This window comes from Emys orbicularis, chromosome 3 (assembly GCF_028017835.1).
Source record: "Emys orbicularis isolate rEmyOrb1 chromosome 3, rEmyOrb1.hap1, whole genome shotgun sequence".
In the NCBI taxonomy this organism is placed as follows: domain Eukaryota; kingdom Metazoa; phylum Chordata; order Testudines; family Emydidae; genus Emys; species Emys orbicularis.
This window is the reverse complement of record NC_088685.1, coordinates 215,171,643-215,197,594: the sequence shown is the minus strand read 5'-3', so window position 1 is coordinate 215,197,594 and position 25,952 is coordinate 215,171,643. Positions and strand designations below refer to the sequence as shown.

The 25,952-nt window shown below is 45.1% G+C and overlaps 1 protein-coding gene across 1 annotated transcript in view; it reads left to right on the top strand.

The window, feature by feature from the left end:
* The window catches only part of BCL2L11 (BCL2 like 11), a 47,113-nt gene extending 24,900 nt beyond the window's left edge, over positions 1 to 22,213 (top strand). Inside the window, exon 3 of the mRNA XM_065401839.1 lies at positions 22,127 to 22,213. Coding sequence (XP_065257911.1) covers positions 22,127 to 22,213 — 87 coding nt within the window. The remainder of the gene's footprint in view (positions 1 to 22,126) is intronic.
* Positions 22,214 to 25,952: the final 3,739 nt, after the last annotated feature.

Below are 25,952 nucleotides of genomic sequence, written 5' to 3'. Positions count from 1 at the left end.
TTTCCTAAGTACACCTCTACCCTGATATAACGCTGTCCTCGGGAGCCAAAAAACCTTACCGCGTTATAGGTGAAACCGCGTTATATCGAACTTGCTTTGATCCACCAGAGCGCGCAGCCCCGCCCACCCCAGAGCACTGCTTTACCGCGTTATATCAGTGTTATATCGGGGTAGAGGTGTACTTTAATTTGTTTTTTGTTTTTTTTAGTTAATGGAACAAGCTGATGGAAAAGACTTGCTTGCTTGCTTGTTACCTGGATTATCCTATCCCTGTTGGGGGTGGGAGATTCCCTTTCCCCAAGTCAATTTTACATGCTATAGCAGCATAGAAGAGCTAATGGAGTCCTAGATCCACCCACTGGAGAATTCTGCCTGACCCAACGGATGTTACATGTGATATTCTGTGATGTGTTGTCTGGTTCTCTCATTTTTCTTTTTCTTTGAGGTTTATGCGCTGGTGGAATGTGTTTTGAAGTCATTACTGTTGACTTCTTTTCACTATAGGTTTTCTACATCTCATTGGATATAGTGCTACATTATATAATCTCTCCTTTGATTATGGTTAGAATCAGATCTTGAACAACAGCATTCACAGGATGCATTCATGCTATATTGTTTGTCATCCTATCTTCTGGCCTTTTTTTGATAACCAGGAGATATATTACAGCTATATGCATTTATTTAAGCAATTGTATAGTTTAACATATATTTATTGAGGTTAATTTTTACATTTATGTTCAAAAATTTACTAGATTTTTACGCATAATTTGTGTTAAATTGCAGTTGAATGGAAATTGGAATTAAATTAAAACTGCGCAGAACCCTGCATTCTAAAATTGCTAAAGTAGTTACAACTAATAAAAATGTGCTGCATATGTAAGGTGGGGGGAGTAAGTTAATCAAAACATAGTTTAATCAGCTAGTTTCAAATGCAAAACAAGTAGTATCTGTGGAGAGTGAATGGAACTGATAGTTTCTGGTTACTGTGTCCTTCGAGGTTTCAGAACTAGTAGATCTTATCCTCTCGCACCTTGGTTTTTATTCAGAGATTTGAAGAGGAAAATAAGCTTTCCTGCTTTTTCAACTCCCAGTTGGTTTCTCAACTTTGAACTAGTCATTGAACTGAACTAGGAGAGTAGAATGAAATGATGAAAATAGTCTCTGACAAAAGTTGATTCAGCACTAACAAACGCTGGTTTAGCACTTTAAACGAACTCTGCTTAGCCAGTGGTTTCTACCAGTTCACTTTATATTAAAAAAAAATAAAAATTGGTGGCAAATATGTAGTGCTTGAATGTTGTTCCAATTTATTGTTAATTATTTTAAAAGATATAGGTTGTCATAATTGCAAATTTAATTTGAAATAGGTTTTCAAACAAAGAAAAAATATACTAAAATTTTGATTTAAAAAATGGGTTTTTTATTTAAATTTTTTTTATCCACCCTGGTTGAATCTCTTTGTGTAATAAGTTGAACATGGTAACAGTTTGACAAGTCACCTGACACCAAAGATAAAACACTTATTAATCCATAGGGCTTCTAGAGGGTAATGGATAGTGTTATTGCTCTGTGTAAAGATAGTATAATTATCCTGTGGTATTTCAACTAGACCCATTCTCAATCATGTGCTAACTGCATTTTGAAGAAACAGCAGTACATTGTTTGGGTTATTGCAAAAGTTTTTCTCCTAGAGGGGCTTGTGTTCAAATGTGTGTGAAGTCACAAGATTTTAATAGACTTGAGCACATTTTAATACCCATTGGCAGTCTGTTCAAGAGAAAATCAGAATTGAAATAAAAAGGTTGTGGCAGGTACTGAAGATTTATATAATTAATTTATATAATGTTCATTTTCAGTCCCATTTTTTTTATACATCCTAACAATCGGTTTGTTCTTTTGACTGTTGCTGTACCATGGGCACGTGTCTTTTCTTAAGCTGACCACAGTAATGCTCTGGCCTCTTTCCTGAATGGTTAGTTTAAATTGGTTAGTTAAATTCTAAATAAACAGTTAGTACTTGTAGTTCAAATTATTCCTTCAGTTGGTTAACGCTGAAATTAATCTGCTGCTGTTTTCCTCATTCACCTGCAAGTGGTAACGGAGATGGCTGTGATCACTCTGCTTTTAGAGATTGAGATGTTTGGTCGTTATATCACAAATTTTAAGATGTGCTTTTATCCAAGGTTTGAAAAAATTACCAATTCTGAGGTAAAAGGAGTGAAAAATCAATAAAGCATTCCCTCCCCAAATCTATGAAATGGCAGTATTCAAGATGTGAGTGTACCATGGATTTATAGAAAGGCAATATAATATTTTCTGTCTTATTAGCTATCCCTTTCTTAAGGACTCCCAACATTCTGTTCGCTTTTTTGACTGCCGCTGCACATTGAGTGGATGTTTTCAGAGAACTATCCACGATGACTCCAACATCTTTCTTGAGTGGTAACCGCTAACTTAGACCCCATCATTTTATATGTATAGTTGAGATTGTTTTCCAATGTGCATCACTTTGCATTTATCAACATTGAATTTCATCAGCCATTTTGTTGCCCAGTCACCCAGTTTTGAGAAGTCCTTTTGTAACTCTTCGCAGTCTTCCTGGGACTTAACAATCTTGACTAGTTTTGTATCATCTGCAAATTTTGCCACCTCACTGTTTACCCCTTTTTCCAGATCGTCTATGAATATGTTGAATAGGACCGGTCCCAGTACAGACCCCTGGGGGACACCACTAGTTACCTCTCTCCATTCTTAAAACTGACCATTTATTCCAAGAGCAAGTAGTAAATTTCCTGCCTTTTCTTTTCTTTTATGTGGGAGCCTTTACTACAGAGAATAAAATAGGTGTTACCAGTCATCTGCAGGGTACTCAGTGGAGTTCTTTCTTCCCCGTTGATTAGTAGATTTGTACCTTCTCCTTCCATCAGGATGAAAGGACAGCCATGACCAGGGCTTTTTGCAGCACTTGCTGGAGATCCAAACAATCCAGCTCATTCCAAAATACCAGCTACATTTTTAGGAATTTACTCCTTTCTATTGTATACAGGCTCTCCGTGGTCAGTAGGGGCACAATTAGTGTTAGATCGCAAGCGGCTCAATTCTTCTGTCATCTACGTTCACTCAAAACAGAAAGCACTTGGTCCATCACAGCTGCTGTTTGACCTTAGGAGACTTCCTCAGTGCTCATCAAGGATTCCTGCAATTTGCAACAGATCCTCAGCATCTTCTGTGTTCCATTTTTCTCTTTGGCCTAACACTAGCACTGAGAGGTTGTTCAGAGATCATGATGGTGGTGCCTGCAGCTATCCATTACGACATCTCCCCATTCTTTACCTGGATAATTGGCAGCTTGGGGCTTTTAATGAGTGAGTTAGCTTTGTTAGCAGTTCTAGCAGTAGTGTTTCCTCTGTCTCAACAAGACAGACTTGATAAACCAAAACAAAAGCGGGCTCATCTGGGGGCTCCTTTGGATATCGTCATCAGGCTCAGGGAGATGCAGATCCAGTTAATGGAAGTCATGACCTGGCTCTCAGAACTGTTGCCAAAGGCCAGAAGGTTCTCCTGTGAACTTCCCTAACTCAGTTCTCCTCCACTCAGCAGAGCTTCATGTGTCTGTTCTTCTCAGAAGTCCTCTTGGTGGTGGCAGCTCTCCAGGGAATTTATTGAAAGGTATGCCCTTGCAAGAGTCACATCCTCACCACCGACGTCAGTCTCAAGCTGGGGAGCAGCTCTCCTATCCAGAAACGCCCAGGAAATGTGGCCCAGACAGGACCACATCAAGGTCCTTGACTTCTGAGCAGCGAGCCTAGCCTTGTTCCAGTTCAAGGACATGGTATCTGACTGACTCTGCTGTGGTAACCTCTGATCTGTAACTAAAGGGGAGAACTTCAGCCAGAGAGGAGAGGGTTCTCTTAGAAGGGGTGGAGAAGGATGTCAGAACTTAGCAGCCATGCAGCTAGCAGGCTGTACAGGAGATGTACAGGTAGACTGGTGAGTCGCTAAGGCATTCGTTATAGTGCGCAGTCCCTGAACAGGACAGCCATCCTCACGTTGCTCAATCTGGGGGAGGATTGAAGTGCATCTCCTTTGCCTGTCAACAGAATCCCAAGCCGAAAAGTCTCAGCATGCAGAGAAGGCATGTTTCAGCAATCTGTGATCCTAGGGCTCATGTTGCTGGATTCTGCCCCTTAGGGTATCTCTACACTGCAGTTAAACACTTGTAGCTGGCCTTTCTCAGCTAACTCGGGCTTGGGCTGCCGGACTGTCTACACTGCAGTTTTATAGCCCAAGCCCAGTCTGCTGACACGGGCCAGCCATGGGTAGAGACCCTTAGTGACCAGAATTTTCAGGTTAGCAGAACTGATTTGGTAAAGTCTGCATAGGTTGTCCCTCCTTGGCATCTCAATGCTGTATTTTTCACTAGGAACCTCTGGCCTCTGCATTTTCATTTTGGTTCTCAGCACAAGTGGTTTTTCTAGGGGCTCTTACCTGTGCGTGGAGAGCAGGTGAGCTGGCAGCCCTCTCCTGCCACTACCTCTCTGGTTTCCACAGCGATAAAGTATCTGATGGGTTCTCAGTTTTTGATTCCCCATTATTAATCAGTCTCCTTTCCTTCAGTCCTTAGCTGGCATCAGATAAGGAAAGGGTTTGATGTTCCCCTAGTGATTTAAGCTATACCTACATAGAATCAAGGAGTTTGGGGTCACAGAAAAAGGCAGTATGTCACCATCCTAGGTGGATTTCCATATGTATTAAGGAATCATGTGCAGAGGAGTCTCCCATGCCTCGTAGGCATTAGAGCTCACTCCTTGTATCGAGAACACCACCTGAGCACAGAGTAAATCTGCCTCATAGAGAATGATCTTTTGGTAATGCATACAAATCTTCATACGCCATTCTTGTGTGGATGTCAGAACTTCCTCACATCCAACTTTCAAGCACAGGGTCTTGAGTGCTGTCGTGCAGGGATCCTCTGTCTATGCCTCCGGTTAGCTTGGTCTTGGCATTGGGTATTGCTAGATGGTGTCTAGTTTTTAGAGTGCTAGAGGCTTCCAGTCATAAAGGACAATCTGATCTTACCTGTAAGCAGCCTGAAATCCTATTTTCTGCATTGTTCTCATTTTAGATTATGATTAGGAGATTGCTCCCTGCAAGGGAAGTTGACTGTTTAGCAAAGGTGGGTTGCTAACTGAAGAGATACAGAGATCTGCTATAGCAACGGAGGAGGAGCAACCTAGAAGCCAAAGTGGTGTAGCCCTTTCTAGAAGGAAAATTTATAGGCAAGGCCAAAATTCCCATTTTAACAACCCTCACCAGTGAACAGGAGTTTTCAGAGCATAGAAGAGACTAGAGTCTAGTTATATTCACTCTGCAGCTGTTGATTCTCATGCACTTTTTTGTTTTCAAGGCCTAGATACTACTTCTGTCTTAAGATACTACTTTTAAAACTTATGTTTTGTTTTCCTCCTTGTCAGTTCCTTACAGTTGCCAACTTTAATGCTTTATACAAGTTAAAGGAAATTTAAGACACTAGTTGTAAACTTTTGTGTGATGTGTGGGTGTATGCAGTGTTGTATTCATGCTGGTCCTCAGATTTTAGAGACGAGGTGGGTGAGGTAATTGAACCAGCTTTTGTTGATGAAAGAGACAAGCTTGCAAACTACACAGAGCTCTTCAGGTTTGTGTGAGTGTAGTTACTAGTAATTTTTCTTGGTCCATTTTAAAATGGAGATGAGTAAAATTGGTTCATGTTTTCATTTCTATAATTCTTTATTTAAAGTGTGGTCTGTATGAGCCTTGGAGATGGCGTGTGGTGCACTCTGCATAAACTTTAGTGCTGCGTCTCATCAAATTGGGGGCTTTCAGAGCACATGAATAATGTGTTTGCTCATAGTTCCCTAAACTTATTGGCGCTGACATCAGTGGACTATCTCCTCCTAAATATTGCCACAGTTGTTGTTTTGCATGTTGCAGCCTTTTTTGTTACTGTAGGAAGAAATGTAATTGTTTTTCAGTGGTTGAGTCATTAAGCCCTTTGTTTTCTTTAAGGAGGAGTATCTGGGAAATTACAACTTAAACATGAGGCTTGTGCATAAAGTGCTCAACTCAGTCTCCATTGCCAGTTGAAAGCCAGCATAGAATGTTTTATAGATTTAAAAGTTTTATATATATGTTCTAATACCATAGCAAATGGGTCTGATATTGACAATAACCATTGAACAGGGCTGATTGCAATATTGGCTCTCAAATAAAAAAAAATCTGTGTGCTTTTTTTGTTGCTGGGGGAACGACAAAACTCCATCACCAGACATGGCAATACCACAGATTTCGACTGCAGTTTAATTTGTCATTGAATTGTTTTGGAGGGATGATCGAATGTTTTTATTTTGTATAAAATTGAGGGATATTAAACATCCGTAATGATGCAAAAAGTATGAAGTTATGTAGTGAGGTTAGAAAGGGAACTGAGTGAACGATCAGTGCAAAAATAGCACTCAGAAGTGTAAATGGTCAGACAGGTGAGTGCAGCAATGCACAGTGGCTCAGCACTTTATTCCTTGTATTTTCTGTTAGGCAAAATGCTGTTCACATTGACTGTACGTGTATAGTCCCTTTTGTCCACTGACTGTGATTGCCATCTGTCAGTATGCTGCAGAGTGGAGAAGCAAAGTGCAGGACCCCCCCTCCCTCCCCCCCCCAACCTGTTGGGTGATGGATGGGTGGGTGAGATCACTGTCTTGCTTTGCTTGGTTGGGGAAGGGCAGTAAAAGTGAATGTGCCCCCTTCTGTGAGGAGAGAGTTGGGGGGAGGAAGAGAAGCGAGGCGTTCCCCTTCTAAGTAGATAGGCATGTCGGGGAGAGTTATCCCCGGCTGGAGCTTCAAATGTACCATGTAATCCATTTGTTTCCTCCTTACCCTCTGTCCATAGCTTCATTTCAAGCTATTCTTTTATACTTCGTAGCTGGCGGGGTGGGGGGACCACCAGAGAACCGCTAGCCAAGATCATATGGAAGACTGAACCCTGCTGGGAAACCATGAACTTCTCTGGGTGAGGTCAAGTGGGATGTGTTTGGTATTTTGCTCCTAGCTAATAGGTTTAGTCCTCTGGTGAATGTTCAGAGTCCTAGTCCATGTTTCGTTGAGTTTGATGTGCTGCAGTGAAAGGCAAGCAGTTTGTGTTCTCATTGGAACTGGCTCTCCCCAAACCTCATCCCCCCACCCCTGTCAGAGAACAGTCTGGATGTGCTGACCTTCAGGGCATGTCTACACTCACCATTTAAAGCGCAAAAAGTCCCTTTCTTGCACAAAAACCGTGGGAGCGTCTACACTTGGCCAATGACTTTTTGCAGTGAAATTCAGAAGTTTCACCGCAAACAGGAAACCACCTCCACAAGAGCCATACAGCTCTTAACGCTGATCCTTTTGTGGTGATGTGCAAGTGAAGACACATTCTTCCTGTTTTACAGAGCTTTTAGCCTCCGCAAGATATCCCATAGTGCCTAGGTGACCACTCTGGCCAGCAGCTCTGCTGCTCTGACGCCAGGTAAACAGAGGTCCACCCCTCCTCTGTAAACCCCAGGGAACTTTGAAACTCCCCTTCCGGGTTTCTTGGCAAGTGCTCACTTATCTGGCCAGGTGACAATGGCTGCTCCCGGGAGCAAACGATCCCCTGCTTGGAGCAATGCTGAGCTACTGGAGCTGATCGGTGTTTGGGGACAGGAGGCTGGGCAGGGACCCAGCATGCCCCGTGATCACTCCCCTCCCCCTTCCCTCAAGACCTATCCTCAAAATGGAGAGAGCTGCACTGTGGGATAGCTGCCTTCAGTGCTCAGCAATGGAAGTGCTGCAGATGTGATCACAATCTGACTCCTGTGGAAGTGAGTGAGTACACAAACCATCACTTTTATTTTACCAGTTCCCTATACCGGTGAAACTGACAGCGCAAACATTCCTGCAAGTGTAGACATAGCCTCAGTATGCTATGGGAAGCTTCTCTGTGTACTGGGGCCTGAATGGACTGAGGTGGGGAGCGGGGGTAGGGAGTTCTGTCCTGGGTTTTGTGGGGGGCTGTTGGTGAGGTTCTGTTAGTTTCACTGAAAGGAGGTAATTGTGTGTGTGTGTGTGTGTGTGTGTGTGTGTGATTGCTGTCAGGTACCCTGCTAAAGAGGCACCTGTTATCCTGCTGGAAATTAAAATAACAGTTTGTAGTGCTTGGGGCCACACTGTGTTCAGCACTGTACAAACACAGAACAAAAAGCTGATCCCTACCCCAAGGGGCTAAAAATACGAAGGGGCCTTGTGTGGTATGTTTTTCTTGAGAGTACTGATTCCAGGAGAGAGAGAGAGAGAACGCATGTGGTTCTCAGCCAGGGGTACGCATACCCCTGAGGTTTGTCATACGGCTTCCAGGGGGGAAATCAACTCATCTAAAGATTTGCCTAGTTTACAACACGCAACATAAAAAGCATTAGCTAAGTCAATACAAACTAAAATTTCATACAGACGATGCTTTGTTTATACTGCTCGATAGACTGGACACTGAAATGTAAGTATGATATTTATATTCCAATTGATTTATTTGAGAAGGTCAGCAATTTTTCAGTAATAATGTGCAGTGACACTTGTATTTTTATGTCTGATTTTATAAGCAAATAGATCTTAAGTGAGTTGTACCTTGGGGGTAGGGAAGATAAATCAGGTTCCTGAAAGAGAGAGAGTAATCTGGAAAGGTTGAGAGCCACTGGTATAAGGCAACTGGGAGTTGTACCGAGGGCTGCCCCTAGGAGGGTGTAGGGCCCAGGCCCTGCCCCCACTCCACCCCACCTCTTCCTGCCCCTGACCTCTCAGACCGCCCTGGACCCCGCATCCCAAGTTGAAAATTTGTATTTTAAAACCATTCCTACCTGTAACTACAGGTAATGCCTTATAGTATTAAAAGTGAAAGAATTCTAGAAATCTAATTGCCATTTGAGCTGTTCCTTGTTTGCACTTCAGTCCGCTTGAAGGGTGAAACTACTCTGGTCAGTTTCACTTTCTGCTTTGCAAGCACAATGCTGCTGCCTTCTCATCTCCAGCCTTGGAGAAGAATTTTCTTATTTCTTTTAAACTTAAAATATCAAAACTAAATTTTGGCCCTACTTTTAGAGGTTCCTTAAATCAGTAGTGACCAAACACTTGGACAATGAATGGGTAAAGAGCTGTACATCTCCACAGTGTTGGTGCTTGAAGATAACCTCCCTTATTTGAGTGATTGGAATTGGGATGCTGGCTGCTGAGACCAGCTCTACCGGTACTGGCAAACCCTGCTAGTGTAGATGCAGCTGATACAGGCAAAACAATACTTTTTGCTGGTATAGTTTATAATGGGTTGGTGGGCAAAATAAAGCTTTGCTAGCGAAAGCACTTTTATGATAACTGCGTCTACCCCAGGGCTTTGCCAGCACAGAAATGTTATGCACCAAAAAAAACAATCCCCATCCTAACTGACACTGTTCTATAGGCAAAAGTATCTAGTGTAGACCGGACCTTAGTCAGTGGAATCCTGTAGTAAATCCCTGCCTGTGAAATGCTCTGGCTGACAGGAGGTGCTCTTTCTGGCTTGTTTGTCGTCTCCCATGTACTCAGACCTGTATTATAAATCTGCATGTCTCTCCTTTTGTCTTAAACCCTGGTTTTTCTGTCTGCCTAATCTGCTGCTGAACTGCGTGAAGTTGCTCAGCTAGAGGCTCAGTGCAGCATTTCTTCTGACCGTGTAGTCTGTTGGACATCTATCACAAAGTGGAGGAGAATAGACCTGGCGGGCAGGCAGGCTGCAGGCCTGCAAATCCTGCTGTTCAGTCCGTTGCAATGGGCATTCTTGTCTGGCTGCATTTGGCCACCAGAGTTCTGAAGGTGCTAATCTTGTGGCACGGGGATAAGTAGATGGACTAGAGAGTCCGACTCTATTATTTCAGTGTCAGCGGGGCAAGGGGGGAAATCTCCTCTTGCACTCTAGGTTGGAAACTATGTAAATGTAATGACTATTCATTATGTCATACGACTAGATAGAGCCACGAGAAAAACATCTCATCTTTGTGTCAAGGGCATAATTTCTGCTATTCTCCAGGGCATGTGCAGACATGAATTTCCTGCACTAAATATAAAGTGTATCTTCTCATTTTACAAGAGTACAGCACAGAGAGAGAAAGGTATTGAAGCTTATGTTTCTGTTCAGAATAAGTCTTCACTTTTTTAGGTGGTTGTGCCTGGCTATTAAGATTGTTTTGGCTCTACATGACCGTTTTAGAACAAATAACTCCTCTCCTGAAGTAAATTGTCTGTCTCTTCACTGCTGTTGCCCTGCTCTTGTTTTTGTGAATGATGCAGTTGTTCTGCCTTAGGTAGCGTATGCAAGGAGACCAGCAGTCTACACTAAAATTCACATTATTACTACAGCTGAGATCTGGCGAATACACTTGTGTGTGTCGCGCACTCTTTTCTATCATGGCTTGCGATCGAAGCAATTCAGAATTCCATGGAAAGAGGATAGTATTAAACCCTAGTTGCTTCAAAAGAAATAGTTATGACTCATCTCATCTTTGTTAGGTCCTGTACTGCTCACGATGTAAAGACATAAGGGTTCCCACAAGGTGAGTCACATGAGCTCAGGGTGCCAGGTGGAAAGTCAGTGACAGTACAAAGCAGATGCGAGCATCCAGTGTAGAATAGAATCAGAATAGAGCATAGCTATGCCAAGTCTGTGCATTTATTACCAATCCCTTAACCATGTCCTGGACTGGACTTTTTAAAAGTAGTCTTATGCCCCTCCCCCTGCCCTTTCTTACTGTATTTAGCCTGATTATTTTAACCTTAGAAATAGGCTAATAGTTTAGGACAGTGATGTCAACAGATTCTGTAAAAGATCAACCCAACAGACTCAAGCGCTAAGGGTAGCCCAACAGAAGGGTATAAAAGGTAATGGGGCCCTCAGGATTAAATACCATTCCCCAGCCAGCGTTCTGTCCTCCTGTCCATATCTCCTTGGGGCCCAGCCATGCTGTCCACTCCCATGCCTCCACTTGCAACCTGCTGCTTCCTTGTGTGTCTCTCAGCTTTTCATTCCCAGCTCTCAGGCTGTCTGGTCTTGCCACTGCTTCCAGCCTGCTGTTCCTGCTCTTGCACAAGTTGGGGCTTCCCACCCAAGTCTGATTGCTTCTGAGATCAGGATTGTACCTCCTTTTTCCTGGTCTCTAGGGATTTTGGAGCTCTGCACTAGCTGATGTTGGACTGGATAACACAGTGGCCTCTGCTGGTTAGTTCCATTTCCACCATCTCATCTGGGGTGGGAGGAAGTATCCAGTGATGAGCCAGCAGGGTCACTTCAGTATGACCTGATCATTGCTGTTAATATGACTCGACCCAGTAGGAGGGAAACCCCTCCCAATGCCTCCTCTTGGCTACAGGCCTGTGCTTAAATTTCTGACTATCCATTTTCCTGATGTTTTTCTTTCTATATCCTTAACTTTTCTCCCTCAGCCCCTCCCCCCAATAGTTGGCTATCTGCCACCCTAAACGTTCTGTTGAATGAGCTCATGAACAGAGGTTGGGAATCCTGCAATGATGTCAGCTTCAGCGTGATGTTCTGTTTGCCAGCATGTTACTTTGCTTAGCCTAGGAGAGCAAAATATTGTGATTTGACCAGCTGCAAATGACTGCATGTTAAAGAAAAGAACAAGGAATGAAAGGCGTTGGCATAATAACTTTTAAAAAAATGACAGGTCACTTCCCTCGTTAGGAATCCTCTTAGAGCAGCCACTGTTTCTGTGCCTAGGTATTGCTGCTCATGTGGTCTGTAAGGTCATACATTGCTTGTAGCCCATCTGAGAGAGTGCCAGAGCTTAGCAGTCTCTGTGAATACAGTTACCAATGGTGGATGTGGAGATGGAAACTGAGCAGAATGCATAGCTAAGCGTAACAACGGGCACTCACAACAGGGCTTTGAAGGAGCAGCTTGCTATCAAGGTCTGTGTTTGTTTCCTACACACCCGCTTCCCTGGATTGAACTCCTGTGGATTGTTTTCATTTGGGTATTTTGGCATAAGTGGAATGAAATTTCAGACTCTTGCCTGGATAATTCTTTCATGTCAGTTAGATTAAGGTGGGGAAGTGAATCCTTGGAAAACTGCATTTTCTAAGGGTTAATATTATTCTGGTTAGTTATGCTGATAGTCTATACGCATGTAAGTGGGATTGAACCCTTTCACTGCTGGGTTACTGCCTCTGACCTCACCCCATCCATCACAGTCCCTCTGCTACCAGTCTCTTCTCCATCATTCTTATTCTCTTGAACATGCCAATCCCCTATGGTTCCCTTCCTTCTCCAGCCCCTGCCACCTTCTTTGGGATTAAGATGTAGAAACACCACCACCACCCCTTCCTTTGCATCCAACTAACTTTTAAGTCTGTGGAACTCCCTCCCCCAATGTCATTTCAAGTTAAAACTGCATTAGGTGATCTCCCGCACCCTGATAAAGGTTTTCGGTAAAATGTCTGCATTTTGGCCATTCCTATTTGGGTTTAATGTTAGAAACCTTACCCTATAGCAATATTAGCCAACTGAGAGAGCCATTGGAGTGAGTTCTCTCCTAAAACAGCTCACTGGTTCGCTGGTAGTGGCTTCTGTAGTTATCTGTCCAAGGTAAACTGGTTAAAGAGAAGAGGGTCACCTGTTTCTCCTCTCTGTGGGATGTGCTCATAGCTAGCAGGTGTTTCTTCTTTGCTTACACACGTTTCCCTTGACTGAATTATAACTTTCTTTATTCACAATATTTTCATCTTACTCAGCCTTATTACTTGATACACTTTAATTATTCTGCAGTCCACTACAATTTACTTGTATTCCGGGGGGTGTCTCTTGTTTCTGCTGTTGGTGTTGGAACTTATTTTCTAACATTGGGGTTGGCAGAAGAGGCCAACGGTACAGTTATCCCTGGTGACCGCGAAGACCGCACGTGCCACTAAGGCCGTTGTGGTCCCAGCACAGATCGCGGTGCCAGTGGCTCCGACGCCGAAAGGCCCGTCGAGCCCCGGGATAGGCGCGTCGAGTGAGGAGGAAGGGCTGGAGGAACTGTTGGAACAGCCCTCCACCCCGGACACATTTGAGGCAGCAAAGGACCTCATTGAATTGTCCGCTGAAGGCACCCTCCGCGCTAAGGACATTCCGCCGAGACTGCCATCCAAAGGCAAGCCGGCGATGATGCGCCCATCACGGTCGCCATCTCGGCACTGTTCGCGGCGCCGATCCCGGTCGAGCTCCGCCTCGGTGGACTCCCGGCTTCCCTCCGCGCAGCGGGCCGCACAACCATCGGGCCCCAACAGGCGCGAGGCACCGGCCCAGCAGCCCTGCTCGAGCAGACACCGGGACGTTTCGGTTGCGCGATCCCGGAGACCGTCCTCCCGCAGCCGTTCCCGGTCCCGGGGCCACCGGTACCGATCCAGGTCCAGATCGGCACGGCGCTACTCCCGGTCCCGGTCACGAAGGCACCGCTCTCCGACCCCGGACCGGCACCGCCCCACGGCACCGCCGTGGCCCTCTAGATCACCGTCCATAGTTTCGGAGGTGGACTCGGGCCATTCCAGCAAATATGCCCACAGAGCGCAGGCCAGTAGGGAGCACGAAGCCTCTTGGCAACCACAGTGGGGCCACCCAGGGCAATGGCCATTCTGGACTCCTTGGGCCTACCACCAACAAGGCCCCCCGTCCAGGACCTCGAGATCGGGCCCCTCAGGACACCGGTCCCGCTCCCCACGGTGGCGCCCACCCTCCCGCAAAGAGGCCACGGTCTCCAGGCCGCCAGAAAGGGAAAGGGCTGACTCGGCACCGAGCCCGGCACTGTCCCAGGCCCACGTCAGGGAACGCACTCCGGAGGAGCACCCTGCTGATGAGGAGTTGCAGGAGGAAGAGGACGCACAAAAGGCCATGACCACCTCCTCCTCACCAGACGAAGCCGTGGCGGGCACAACAGTGTCCGGTCCTCCCCCGATTGACCATCGGGCACACCAGGACCTGCTCCGCCGAGTAGCCCTCAATTTGGGGTTGCAGGCAGAGGAAACTGTCGAGCAGGAAGACCCTATGGTCGACATTCTAAGCCCGGAGGGCCCCTCCAGGATCGCGCTCCCGCTCATAAAAACGGTCCAATCTAATTATAAGACTGTATGGCAAACACCAGCCTCCACGGCGCCTACTGCAAAGGGCGTAGAGAGGAAATACTTCGCCCCATCCAAGGGGTTTGATTTCCTATTCTCCCATCCAACCCCATGTTCGCTGGTCGTCTCCGCGGTCAACGAACGGGAGCGACATGGCCAACAGGCCCCGGCCCCCAAGGCCAAGGAGGCAAAACGCTTGGACTTATTTGGGAGAAAGGTCTACTCGTCCGGAGGCCTCCAGCTGCGGATCGCGAACCAACAAGCGATCCTGAACAGGCACAATTTCAACTCCTGGGCATCGGTGTCCAAGTTCAAGGAAGCCTTGCCTCAGGGCTCGCAACCCGAGTTTGCGGCCATAGTAGATGAAGGGAAGGCGGTAGCCAAAACCTCCTTACAGGCCTCACTTGACTCCGCTGACGCAGCCGCTAGGACAGTCACGTCAGGAGTGGTAATGAGACGCTCGGCATGGCTGCAGGCTTCCGGCCTTCCCCCAGAGGTGCAAAACACCCTCCAAGACCTTCCGTTCGAGGGTTCAGGCTTGTTTTCGGACCAAACGGACGCCAGACTACATAGCCTCAATGACTCTCGAGCTACCCTCAAGTTGTTGGGGATGCACACCCCAGTGACGCAGAGGAAGCCCTTCAAGCCCCAACCTCCGCAGAGGCAGTACCACCCTCGTCCTAGACAGGAACCGTACCGCAGGAGGGGCAGGGATAACAGGCGTAGACGCAACAACACGCCTAACCAAGGCCAAAATCAGGGCCAAAACAAACCGCAGCCGGGAAACAAACAAGGGTTTTGAAGCTGCGATCGAGGACAGTGTACCAACCTCTATTCCGGATCCCCCCCTGTGTTTCAGGGACCGCCTGTCCCACTTTTACCGTGCTTGGTCACGTATCACATCGGACCGCTGGGTCCTACGCACGGTAGAGGCAGGCTACACCCTTCAGTTCTCCTCGCCCCCTTCCTCCCACCCACCACCCCCGTCCCTCTTCAGGGACCCCTCTCACGAGCAACTCCTCTTGCAGGAGGTGCAGACCCTCCTCACAGTAGGAGCGGTGGAAGAGGTTCCTCCGGACCTCAAGGGGAAAGGGTTCTATTCAAGATACTTCCTCATTCCCAAAGCGAAAGGGGGCCTCCGTCCTATTCTGGACCTACGCAAGCTAAACAAATACTTGCTCAAACCACGTTTCCGTATGGTCTCCCTTGGTACCATCATTCCATCCCTGGATCCGGGGGATTGGTACGCTGCCCTCGATATGAAAGATGCCTACTTTCACATCGCCATCCGCCCGGCCCACCGGCGGTTCCTACGCTTCACTATCAACCAGCGCCATTTCCAATTTACAGTTTTGCCCTTCGGCCTGGCAACAGCCCCGCGCGTATTCACGAAATGCATGTCCGTGGTAGCAGCTTTTCTTCGAAAAAGAAGGATGCGCGTCTACCCATACTTGGACGACTGGCTCCTAGCGGGCCGGTCGGAGGCCGAGGTTCGCTCCCATGTGGCATTGACGCTACAGGTGTTCCACGAACTCGGTCTACTGGTCAATGTACCCAAGTCATCACTGGTCCCCACACAGAGGCTGGACTTCATAGGGGCAGTCCTGGACTCAGTGGCGGCACGGGCGAGTCTTCCCGTATCGAGGTTCCTGGCCATTCAGAAGGCCGTGAGCTCCATCCAGCAATTCCCCACAACCACGGCCAGATGTTGCTTACAACTCTTGGGGCACATGGCGGCCTGCACCCACGTAGTCGGACACGCCCGCCTCAGACTCAGGCCGCTGCAGTTGTGGCTGGCCCAAGCATATCGCCCCAACAGAGACCCCTTAGACCTGGTCGTGACGATCCCGGCTCGGGTGTCGAACGCCCTCCGTTGGTGGCTCGATCGGCAGCAGGTTTGCGCGGGGGTCCCTTTCGCCGCCCCGCAGCCCGTTCTGACGTTAGTAACACGCGTCGGACCTGGGTTGGGGGGCGCACCTGGGGGACCTGCGCACTCAGGGCTTGTGGTCCAGGGAAGAAAAGTTGCTTCATATCAACCTGAAGGAGCTAAGGGCGGTTCGGTTCGCCTCGCCTGCCAGACCTTTCACGCTACCATAAGAGGCCACAGCGCGTCGGTTCTGACGGACAACACTACCGCCATGTTCTACATAAACAAGCAGGGCGGGTCCCGGTCCTCTCCCCTCTGTCACGAGGCACTCCGCCTCTGGGACTTCTGCATAGCCCATTCAGTCCACCTACTAGCGACATATCTCCCGGGGGTCCAAAACGGGTTAGCGGACCGCCTCAGCCGGTCCTATCTCATGCACGAGAGGATGTTGAGGCAGGACGTCCTGCGTTCAATCTTCCGGAGGTGGGGATTTCCCCAGGTGGATCTCTTCGCCACCGAGGACAACAGCCAATGCCCCCAGTTTTGTTCATTCCAGAACCGCAGTCCGGGCTCATTGGCAGATGCCTTCGCAATCCCGTGGGGCGGGAGCCTGAGGTATGCCTTCCCCCCCATTCCCGCTCATCCACAGGGTCCTCCTCAAAACCCGCAGGGACAAGGCGACAGTCATCCTTATCGCCCCGGCGTGGCCACGTCAGCACTGGTTCACGTCCCTGTTGGAACTGTCCGTCACCACTCCGATAACCCTCCCCCTCCATCACGACCTCATCACGCAAGACCGAGGTCACCTACTCCACCCGAACCTACCGTCGCTATATCTCGCGGCGTGGTTTCTCTCTGGCTAAACGATATGGAGCACGGGTGCTCTCAAGAGGTCCAGCAAGTTCTCCTTGGTAGTAGAAAGCCCTCCACAAGAGCGACCTACCTTGCCAAATGGAAACGGTTCTCCCACTGGTGTGAGCCTCACCACATCCAGCCTCTGCAGGCCTCAATCCCATCAATTCTAGACTACTTGCTACACCTCAAGCATCAAGGGCTCGCCCCCGCCTCAATTACGGTGCATCTGGCTGCCATATCGGCGTTCCACCCTGGGGAGTTGGGGGTTTCGGTGTTCTCCAACCCCACAGTAGTCCGATTCCTCAAGGGGTTGGAGAGGGTGTTTCCCTACTCGCGCCCACCGGTCCCTGCGTGGAACCTCAACCTGGTCCTCACTAAGCTCATGGGGCCGCCCTTTGAACCCCTAGCCTCTTGCTCCCTCCTGCACCTCTCATGGAAGGTAGCGTTTCTCGTGGCCATCACATCGGCTAGGAGGGTATCGGAATTGAGAGCCCTCACTTCGGAGCCTCCTTACACAGTTTTTTATAAGGATAAGGTGCAACTGAGGCCGCACCCTAAATTCCTTCCAAAAGTGGTCACGCATTTTGATATGGGGCAGGACATTTGTTTACCGGTGTTCTTCCCCAAGCCCCATACGGACCCAAGCCACCGCAGCCTGCATACCCTTGATGTCCGTCGGGCCTTGGCGTTTTATCTAGACCGCACCAGGCCATTCCGCAAATCGACTCAGCTGTTTATTGCCGTTGCGGAGCGAATGAGAGGCCAACCTATTTCGACGCAACGCTTGTCGGCATGGATTGTGCTTTGCATACGCACGTGCTACGAGCTCGCCAACGTACCAGCCCCGGAGATCAGGGCTCACTCAACTAGGGCCCAAGCGTCCTCGACGGCCTTCTTGGCACAGGTTCCGCTCCAGGAAATCTGCAAAGCAGCCACCTGGTCGTCGGTGCATACGTTCACAGCCCACTACGCGATCCATCATCAGACCAGAGAGGATGCGGTTGTCGGCAGGGCTGTGCTTCAATCAGTTATTCCTTGATTCCTACCCTCCTCCAATGGTAAGCTTGTGAGTCACCTAATGTGTAATGGACGTGAACAATCACTCGAAGAAGAAAAAACGGTTACTTACCTTCTGTAACTGTTGTTCTTCGAGATGTGTTGTTCACGTCCATTACACTTCCCACCCTCCTTCCCCTCTGTCGGAGTCACCGGCAAGAAGGAACCGAGGGAGGGTCGGGCCGGTAGGGATATATATACGCTAGAGCGGGGCGCCGCTCTGGCGGGAGGGGAGACCCTGCAGGCCCGACGGGAGCCGCTGAGGGAAAAGTTTCCGACGTTCGTGCACGCAGCGTGCGCACACCTAATGTGTAATGGACGTGAACAACACATCTCGAAGAACAACAGTTACAGAAGGTAAGTAACCGTTTTTTCCTCTGGCAGGGAGTGTTGGGTGATCCCTACATCTAAAAGTTTTCTGCCACCACTAACCAAATGAACCTGAATGCATCACCTCGGCCTGTCTACAGAGAGGCCTAAGGTCTCTCCCATAGCTGAGACTCCATCGTTGCAGTACAAATGATCCCTGTGGCTTTATGTAATCTTGTCCTTACGGGTGGCCTGAAGAGAAGGAAATAAAATAGGTTTGTGCCTTTTTAAAATTTTATTTCATGACATCTTTACACATTACAGACTTATTTTAGAAAACGTTTTGTTTTGCCTTTGAAATACTACAAAAATTGGGTTTTTGTCTTGCTCATGTCTTGAGGACGCAGAAATGTAGATTGAAAGCTTCTTCAGCCCTTACTTTGAGACATGGTATTGGGGGTGGGGGGAGCTAGATAGTTAGATTCAACTTTTGTTTAAGTTTGATATCTGTTTCACTCAAATAAAGAACAAAACTGGACAGTTTGAACAAAACTAATTTCCTCTCTGAGTTAAGCAGGTTTCACCAACAGCCTTCTTTATAAATCATGAGGAGGAGGAAGAACACAGATCTAAGAGTTTTTCCTTTACAGATAAACTTCAAACGTATCCTCCGTTAATAACGGACAAACACAAGCCCTGTTTGGCATTTGCCAGTTCTGGTTAACGGTCCAGATATTCAACTTCCTGTTCCATAGGGGTCAATTCACTAGGCTGTACTCTAGGAAACTTACTCTTTCTTTTGAGCAGATGTTAAAAAGCTCACTTGTATTTATTGCCCCAATTGAAAATAAAACCTTAAGTTTATTTCAGTAAACTTATGACAAGTCAATATTGAAACTGGAGCAAAATCAATTCTGTGTGTAAAAGATAAAAAACGCATGCTGTGGTTCAGTGTCTCTGCAGGCATTGCATACAGAAAACTGATTTCCTCCCAGCTTGTTACGGTGATACAGAGAGGAAATGCCCTGGCCTTATCGCAATTCCATTATGGCAAGCAACTTCTCAAGAGCCAGGGTAGCAGCTTGGAGAAAACTGCACCAGCTGCTGTGGAGTTTCTTCTCTGTATGGGGAGATGCTGACTGCCTTGTGTGACTAATTACCATTAACCTGTCTCAAACCAGTGCTGATGTAACTGGCCGGAGGCTTCCAGCCAAACAATTACTTACCCTGCCTGTCAGGCAGAGAGAGGGGGAAGTGTTCATTTTAAAAGGCAGTGCCTGTCATTTCACAGCATTTTTGGCTTCATGTGCAGATATTATTATTAAGGAAATCACTAGCACAGTTTTCAGTTCCTAACAATGAAGCAATTAATCTGATTTTATTGAGAGAGTTGGTTTGTGTTTTATTTTTATATATGTTTAGTCATCCTGGAACAATGTCTTCCAAATTGTGGTCATATGTAATAGAAGCGAAAAACAAATCGGGCTGTGTGTGTGTGTGTTTGTATTCGTGTTCCATGCCAGCTATTTCATTCCTGTCCCATCAGCTGCTTACTTGCCTGATTTGCCACATGTAAAACTTGCCAATAGTTCAATGTAGTCAAAACCTAACACAGTAGAACCTCAGAATTACAAACTGGCCAGTCAACCATGCAGCTCGTTTGAACCAGAAGTACGCAATCAGGCGCAGCAGCAGAGACACACAAAAATCAGCACAGTCCTGTGTTAAACATAAACTACTAAAACATCAAGGGAAAGGGGTGTGTGTTTTTTTAAAGATTTGACAAGAAAACTGTTTCTGTGCTTGTTTCGTTTAAATTAAGATGGTGAAAAGCAACATTTTTCTTCTGCACAGTTAAGTTTCAAAGCTGTATTAAGTCAATGTAAACTTTTGAAAGAACAACCATAATGTTTTGTTCAGAGTTACAAACATTTCAGAGTTACAAACAACCTCCGTTCCTGTTCGTAACTCTCAGGTTCTACTGTATAACAAACATGCAGTTTTTTATCCCCCCCCCCCCCCATTTTACATTTTCCCCTTTCAGCTGAAAAGAGCAAAGTTGTTTTCAGATGTCTCTTCACATGTTATATAGACCAAACAGTGTTTACACAGGTGGAGTCATTTGAGAACAATTGGAGGTTCATTAGTTCTGGCACATTGCCCTTAGCTTTATTTAGCTTCTTAGCATGAATTACACCAAATCACTGGTTTTCTTAAATAAATTACAGCTACCAGATTTTACCCGTTGGGAATCTGAAACATTTTTCAGAGTCAACAATTTGGACTATGGCACAATTATACTCTGAGAATACCTTGTTGGTTTTTCCCAATTGTTTTGTTTTCATCTGTACCAAATTGCATAAATTACATGCTATTGTTTTATATATAGCCAATCTTAGAATCAACTCAGTGTATTAAACATGTACCAAGTTTAAATATAATGATCGTTGCTATGGTTCTAAAATCAGTGGTCCACAAACTTTTTATGTTGCGTTCCCCTTACCCTTAATGAAATCTGTCAGCGCCCCAGCAGGAACAGGGCCGTGAGCGAGGTTGGGGGCCGAGAGCCATTGTTGGAGCAGGGCTGTGTGGCTCTCCCTCCGGGGGCTGCCCCAGGCCCTGCTGCACCCCACCCTTTCCTCTGTGCCCCCCCGTTTGGGGACCACTGTTCTAAATGAATGTATGCATTCTTACTGTGTTTCTGAAATAGTGAGGAGGAGTCCCTTTCATCTGGTGTCGGTACAGCAGGTGCAAAGTTAATGTTCCACTATATCCCACTTAACAAAATGGAAGTTATATCTGACCACAGTTTTAAAACAAAAATACCCAATTATCTTGTTAACTCCTCAATGTTCTCTTTGAGTTCTCTATTAAACCATGATTAACTCGCTTTTGAAATCCCTACAATGGTTTGAGAAGAATTTATTGAATTACCAAAGGAAACAATGACCTAGCTTGCTCCTCTTTTAAAAAAAAAAAAAAAAAAAAAATTCTCTTTGCTGTTGGTATTATCCAGCATCATTCTGTTAATTTCAAAATGTTCTTTCACAGCATTTCCCAAACTTTTTTGGCCACGGAACACTTTTTAGCCTGTTACGGAACACTTATAATATATTATTTTGTAGTCGTTTGGTTTTCAAATAAAAAAATTGCGTTATTTATGCTCAAATTTATTTTATTTTATTTTATAAAACAAAGCAAAAATACAAATTTAAAATAACGAACAATTTCTAACTGGAAAGCGCGTATAAAGTAGTACAAAAATCAAGTGCAAGAGTCAAAATTAAAAACAGTGTTCTACTTAAAAAAACCTGTTTTTATATATACACAAACACCTAACAAATTAGATTTTTACTAGGAAAATCTATTTTTATAAACAGAAATACACATTTGGATGTAATGGGATTGGTGTTTCTGCATTTTTCTATCACAAATTCGCTTAATATTAGGAATAATGCTGGAAAGTTGAATCCTCATGTCAGGCACAGCATCAAGTCTATTCCTATGTTTGGGTTTTGTTGCAATATAATATGGAAATCCCGCGCCATGGTATTCAATACGAGATCTATCAATAACCGGAATAAGAGTTTTATGTTAAATTATAGTCATTCAAAAAGAGTTGTAAACTATGCTTCAAATATGCCAAATTTAAAATTAAAAAAAATGTAAAGACCCTTTTCTTAATTAGGATTCTTTCACGGACCACCTATTCACATTGTGCAGCACACCAGTGTTCCGCGGAACACAGTTTGGGAAATGCTGTTCTATCACAATCGGTTAGTGTGTAAGCTGGTCATAGGTACTTCTGGAAAGGAGACTTCAGGAATGAAAAAATAAACGTCTTTTCTGTTGCAGGGTTTCTTGGATAATCCAGCAGTAAACCACCAAATTGTTTTGCGCCTGTTACGTTATATCATCCGCCTCATTTGGAGACTGCAGTAATGGATACGTACAGACATTCTGAGATTGTCCAGTTATCACCAGAATCCAGAAAAACAAGCAGCAGGAGTATCCTTTCCATACCTTGTATATGCAATTAACAAATCCTCCTCTTCCTAAAGGACATCCGAGACATTGGGAGGAGCAGTAGGACTCCGTGTTTGTGAAAAATATGCACATAGACTGTCTCATTTTGTCTGCTATCAGAAGACAGAGGGTTTTTAAATGGGAATTCACTGTGAACACGTCACGATGGATTTTGGAAATGGATATATAAAAGCTTTGTGAAGCAGGACTTTATGTGAGAGTGGTGTTTACGCTGGTTTTTCTTGAACTTTTAAAAGACTGATTTGGAAAGAAAATGATCAAACATTATTGAATGATTTTCATACTCCATTTTCTGGAAACCTGTAGACTAATCTCTGATATATTCTGCAATGGAGTTAACTGAGCCAGCTAACTTGCAGAGCTGCCTTAGTTTGTTATAAAATAACTGTGTACAGATGTTATTCTCCCCCCCCCCCCCCCCCAGCAAGGAGGGGTCAGATTCATGCTTTCCCTCCATTCCTAGCCCCTTTCATGCAAAAAGGGGCAAACTCATGAATTGAAGCTAGTTGAAGAATGGTAGAAGGATTTGCATCAGAACTTCAGTTACCCTGCAAATCTCTACTGCCACCCTAAATTCAACTGTATGTGTGTCACACAAACAGCATACTTCCTGCTGACTGATTTTAAACTGCAGCGAAGTGCAACTGGCGCGCTCCCCCTGAAACTTCCACCTCTTCCACCCTACCAGCAGGAATCTCAAAGTTGACCTGAAATTTGCGCTTAACTGTGAAAGTATTGTGCTTCAAAAACCATACCAAGTTGCCTTTCTAAAAGTTCTTTATATCTAATGAGTCTGGATACATTTGTGTATTATATAACATAGAATGTTGAAGGTTGGGGATAATAGAACAATAAAATATTTGTGGGGTAAAAGAGTTCCTGAAACACTGCAATTTTGCCTAAAGTTGGAGGGTTGCATAACTTCAGAAACTATTTTAAACTTCACTTAATATTTTACTGTGACTGTTGATAAACCCAATTGGTATTGCTGGTTTTTTAATGTGTTGGATTTTTGCTAGAGCTGGTTTTGTACTTAAGATCTATTCTGAGAGATGCACAGTTGAACATGTGGACTGCTGACTGAGTTACATCCGTCTTGAGGGCAACAGTACAATATTTGAATTGATTGTGGTGGTTCAAAAAATCCCACAAGTGAATAAATTAAATATCCATGGGAAGCAAAAATTAGGCCATTTTGAAAGTTCCAGCAAAACGTCCATATAATCTTTTAAAATAATACAGTGAGTGCCCTTAAAATTGTATTCCTACATCAGACATTCTGTGACTTGTTTAAAGATTAACCAAAACCAGAACTAAGTTAAATCAAGGTTCCTATACTGGAGTGACTCGCTAACTAAGTTTCAGGAGGCATCCAGCACAGAAAAAGTTTTAACTTACCTTTTCTTCAATTAGATCTTCCTTCTACAGAACTCCCTTTACTGCTTCTTAGTTCACTGAAGTTATTCCAGAAGGCATCATTCTGTGAAACCACAAATACCATGGATTGCATGACTTGTAAACTTCTGGTATTTAGAACATAACAGAATGATGCATTCTGTAACAACTTCAGTGACCCAAGAAGTGCTAAGAGGACTTCACAGAAAGAAAAACTTTATTTTTAATTTTTAAGTGTGTATATTGAATGCCTCCCTGAGCCTGTTGCGTGGGCACTGTAACCACAGATCTAGGTTTAAACTGAATTTTAATATTGGTTTTATAGTTCACCTTTACACCATGGGAAACTGCATGACAGGTGCTTTGGGGAGCGCACAGTTCCTTCAGATGGTGCAATGTATTAATGCAGAATTTACCCAAATCTGGCTTCAGAATTGTCTTCAGAATCTGGCTTCCTTTTGTATGTGATGCAGAGAGCTTGCATGATTCAATTTGTTTCTGTTTGCTACAATCTACTTCAAAATGCCGCATTTTATTTCTGGTTTCACCAGCACCATAGAAAAATATGATAGCTTTTCTTCCAAAACGTTGCAATATGTTGATCAGCGTATACTGAGTGCCATTGTATTTTTTTTGTTAGTTTTGACAAGTAAATCTGTATAACATGTACTCTCTGCACTGACCCCTGGTGCCTCTGGGGCAGGTGGAAGGGTTCCTCTAAACATGGCTCTGTTCCCCAGTTGCATTAATCCACCCCCGCGAGCAGTGAATCTGGAGGACATGTTGGCTCTGTAGGCTAAACCTTTGTCCTAGGAGTTGGCCTCAATTATCAAAGCAGTGGGTGGTTTTTGTTTTTTTGTAGAGCAATATTGGTGACTTACATTGTATCTGGAGTTTCCAGCAGTAATTCAGTAGTGCTGATGGCAGATAATCACTTCCATAACGGCATGGTTTTGGATCATACCAAAGCAGTAGGCGTAAAGGGGAATTCAGAACATCCTACATGTAGTGAATTGAGCGGGTATAAATGTATGGTCAGTAAAGAGTTCTCACTGCTACCGGATGCTAGAAGTGAGAATAAGACTGGAGGGGCCTATGAGACAATGACTTTTGTTCCATTTTGAACATTCCTCACATGTCAGAGTCACACAGCCATTAAATAGCTTAGACAAAAATCAGATTTTCCAACACTAGACGTTGCAGTCCTCTTTTGAACAGAATTGGACCCTAGCCACGTCTTGGAACGACGTTACAGTTGATCAGGTGGTTTCAGGTATGAGTCTTGAAACCCCCTCCTGAGGCCACATTGTCCACTAGTTGTCATGACAGAGTAGAGCTAGTTCTGACATTTGGAATTGAGCTATGCACCTTTCCGAACACACCAAAGACATTTCTGTTTACAGCACCCCCCACCACCACACACACACACACACACACACACGCTTCTACAATTGGCGCAGGCGTGCGCGCACACACACGCTTCTACAAGTGGAGCACTTTATTTCAGTTCTTTTAAATATAGTGCCCTTGGGAGAGTTGGCATCAGTACAACATATCTTCTCCCTCTCCATCCCACCTCTTAATAAGGCTCTGCTGGCCCAGTGCCTGGAGACTTGGGTGCTTTCTTTGTACATTTACCTCTGGCATGGTAGTGCAACAGGTTTGCCACCACACCATGGCTTCAGACTAGCTTACTATAAGCGTAATAAATGATTTAAAAAACAATTCTGTGAATTATATGAACATTAAAGAACAAGATATTGGCACCATGTGACTTGGACTTCTCTGCACTCTTGTTTATCAGGAAGTTTCCTGCAGATGTTTTTACAGTATGTATTTTAAAAAAATAACTAAAACTAATCCCATTGTTTTTGACAATTTAAAACTGGTTTTGTGCCTTGGCAACCTCTCTGCCCAGGTTAGATTTGTGGGTGGTTATTGAGTTTGTTTCTTAAATCTCAACATAACATTAAAAACAGTTATACTTTTGCTACATTGTTAGTGGATGAATTTCTTTTAATTCCATATAATCCATACTCTACCCTGCCAAAACTACTTCATGAAGAATTTTCTTTGGTTGTGGAGAAACCAGATTCAAATTTTTCCTACAAAACTTGTATGATACGGTATTATGCTTTTTCTCCTTCGATAATTGTAAATATTTGAGTATTTATTAGATTAGGGCATCATATTATTCTTATAATCTGAGCCAAATGTCTGTGTGCAATGTTTTGTTTCT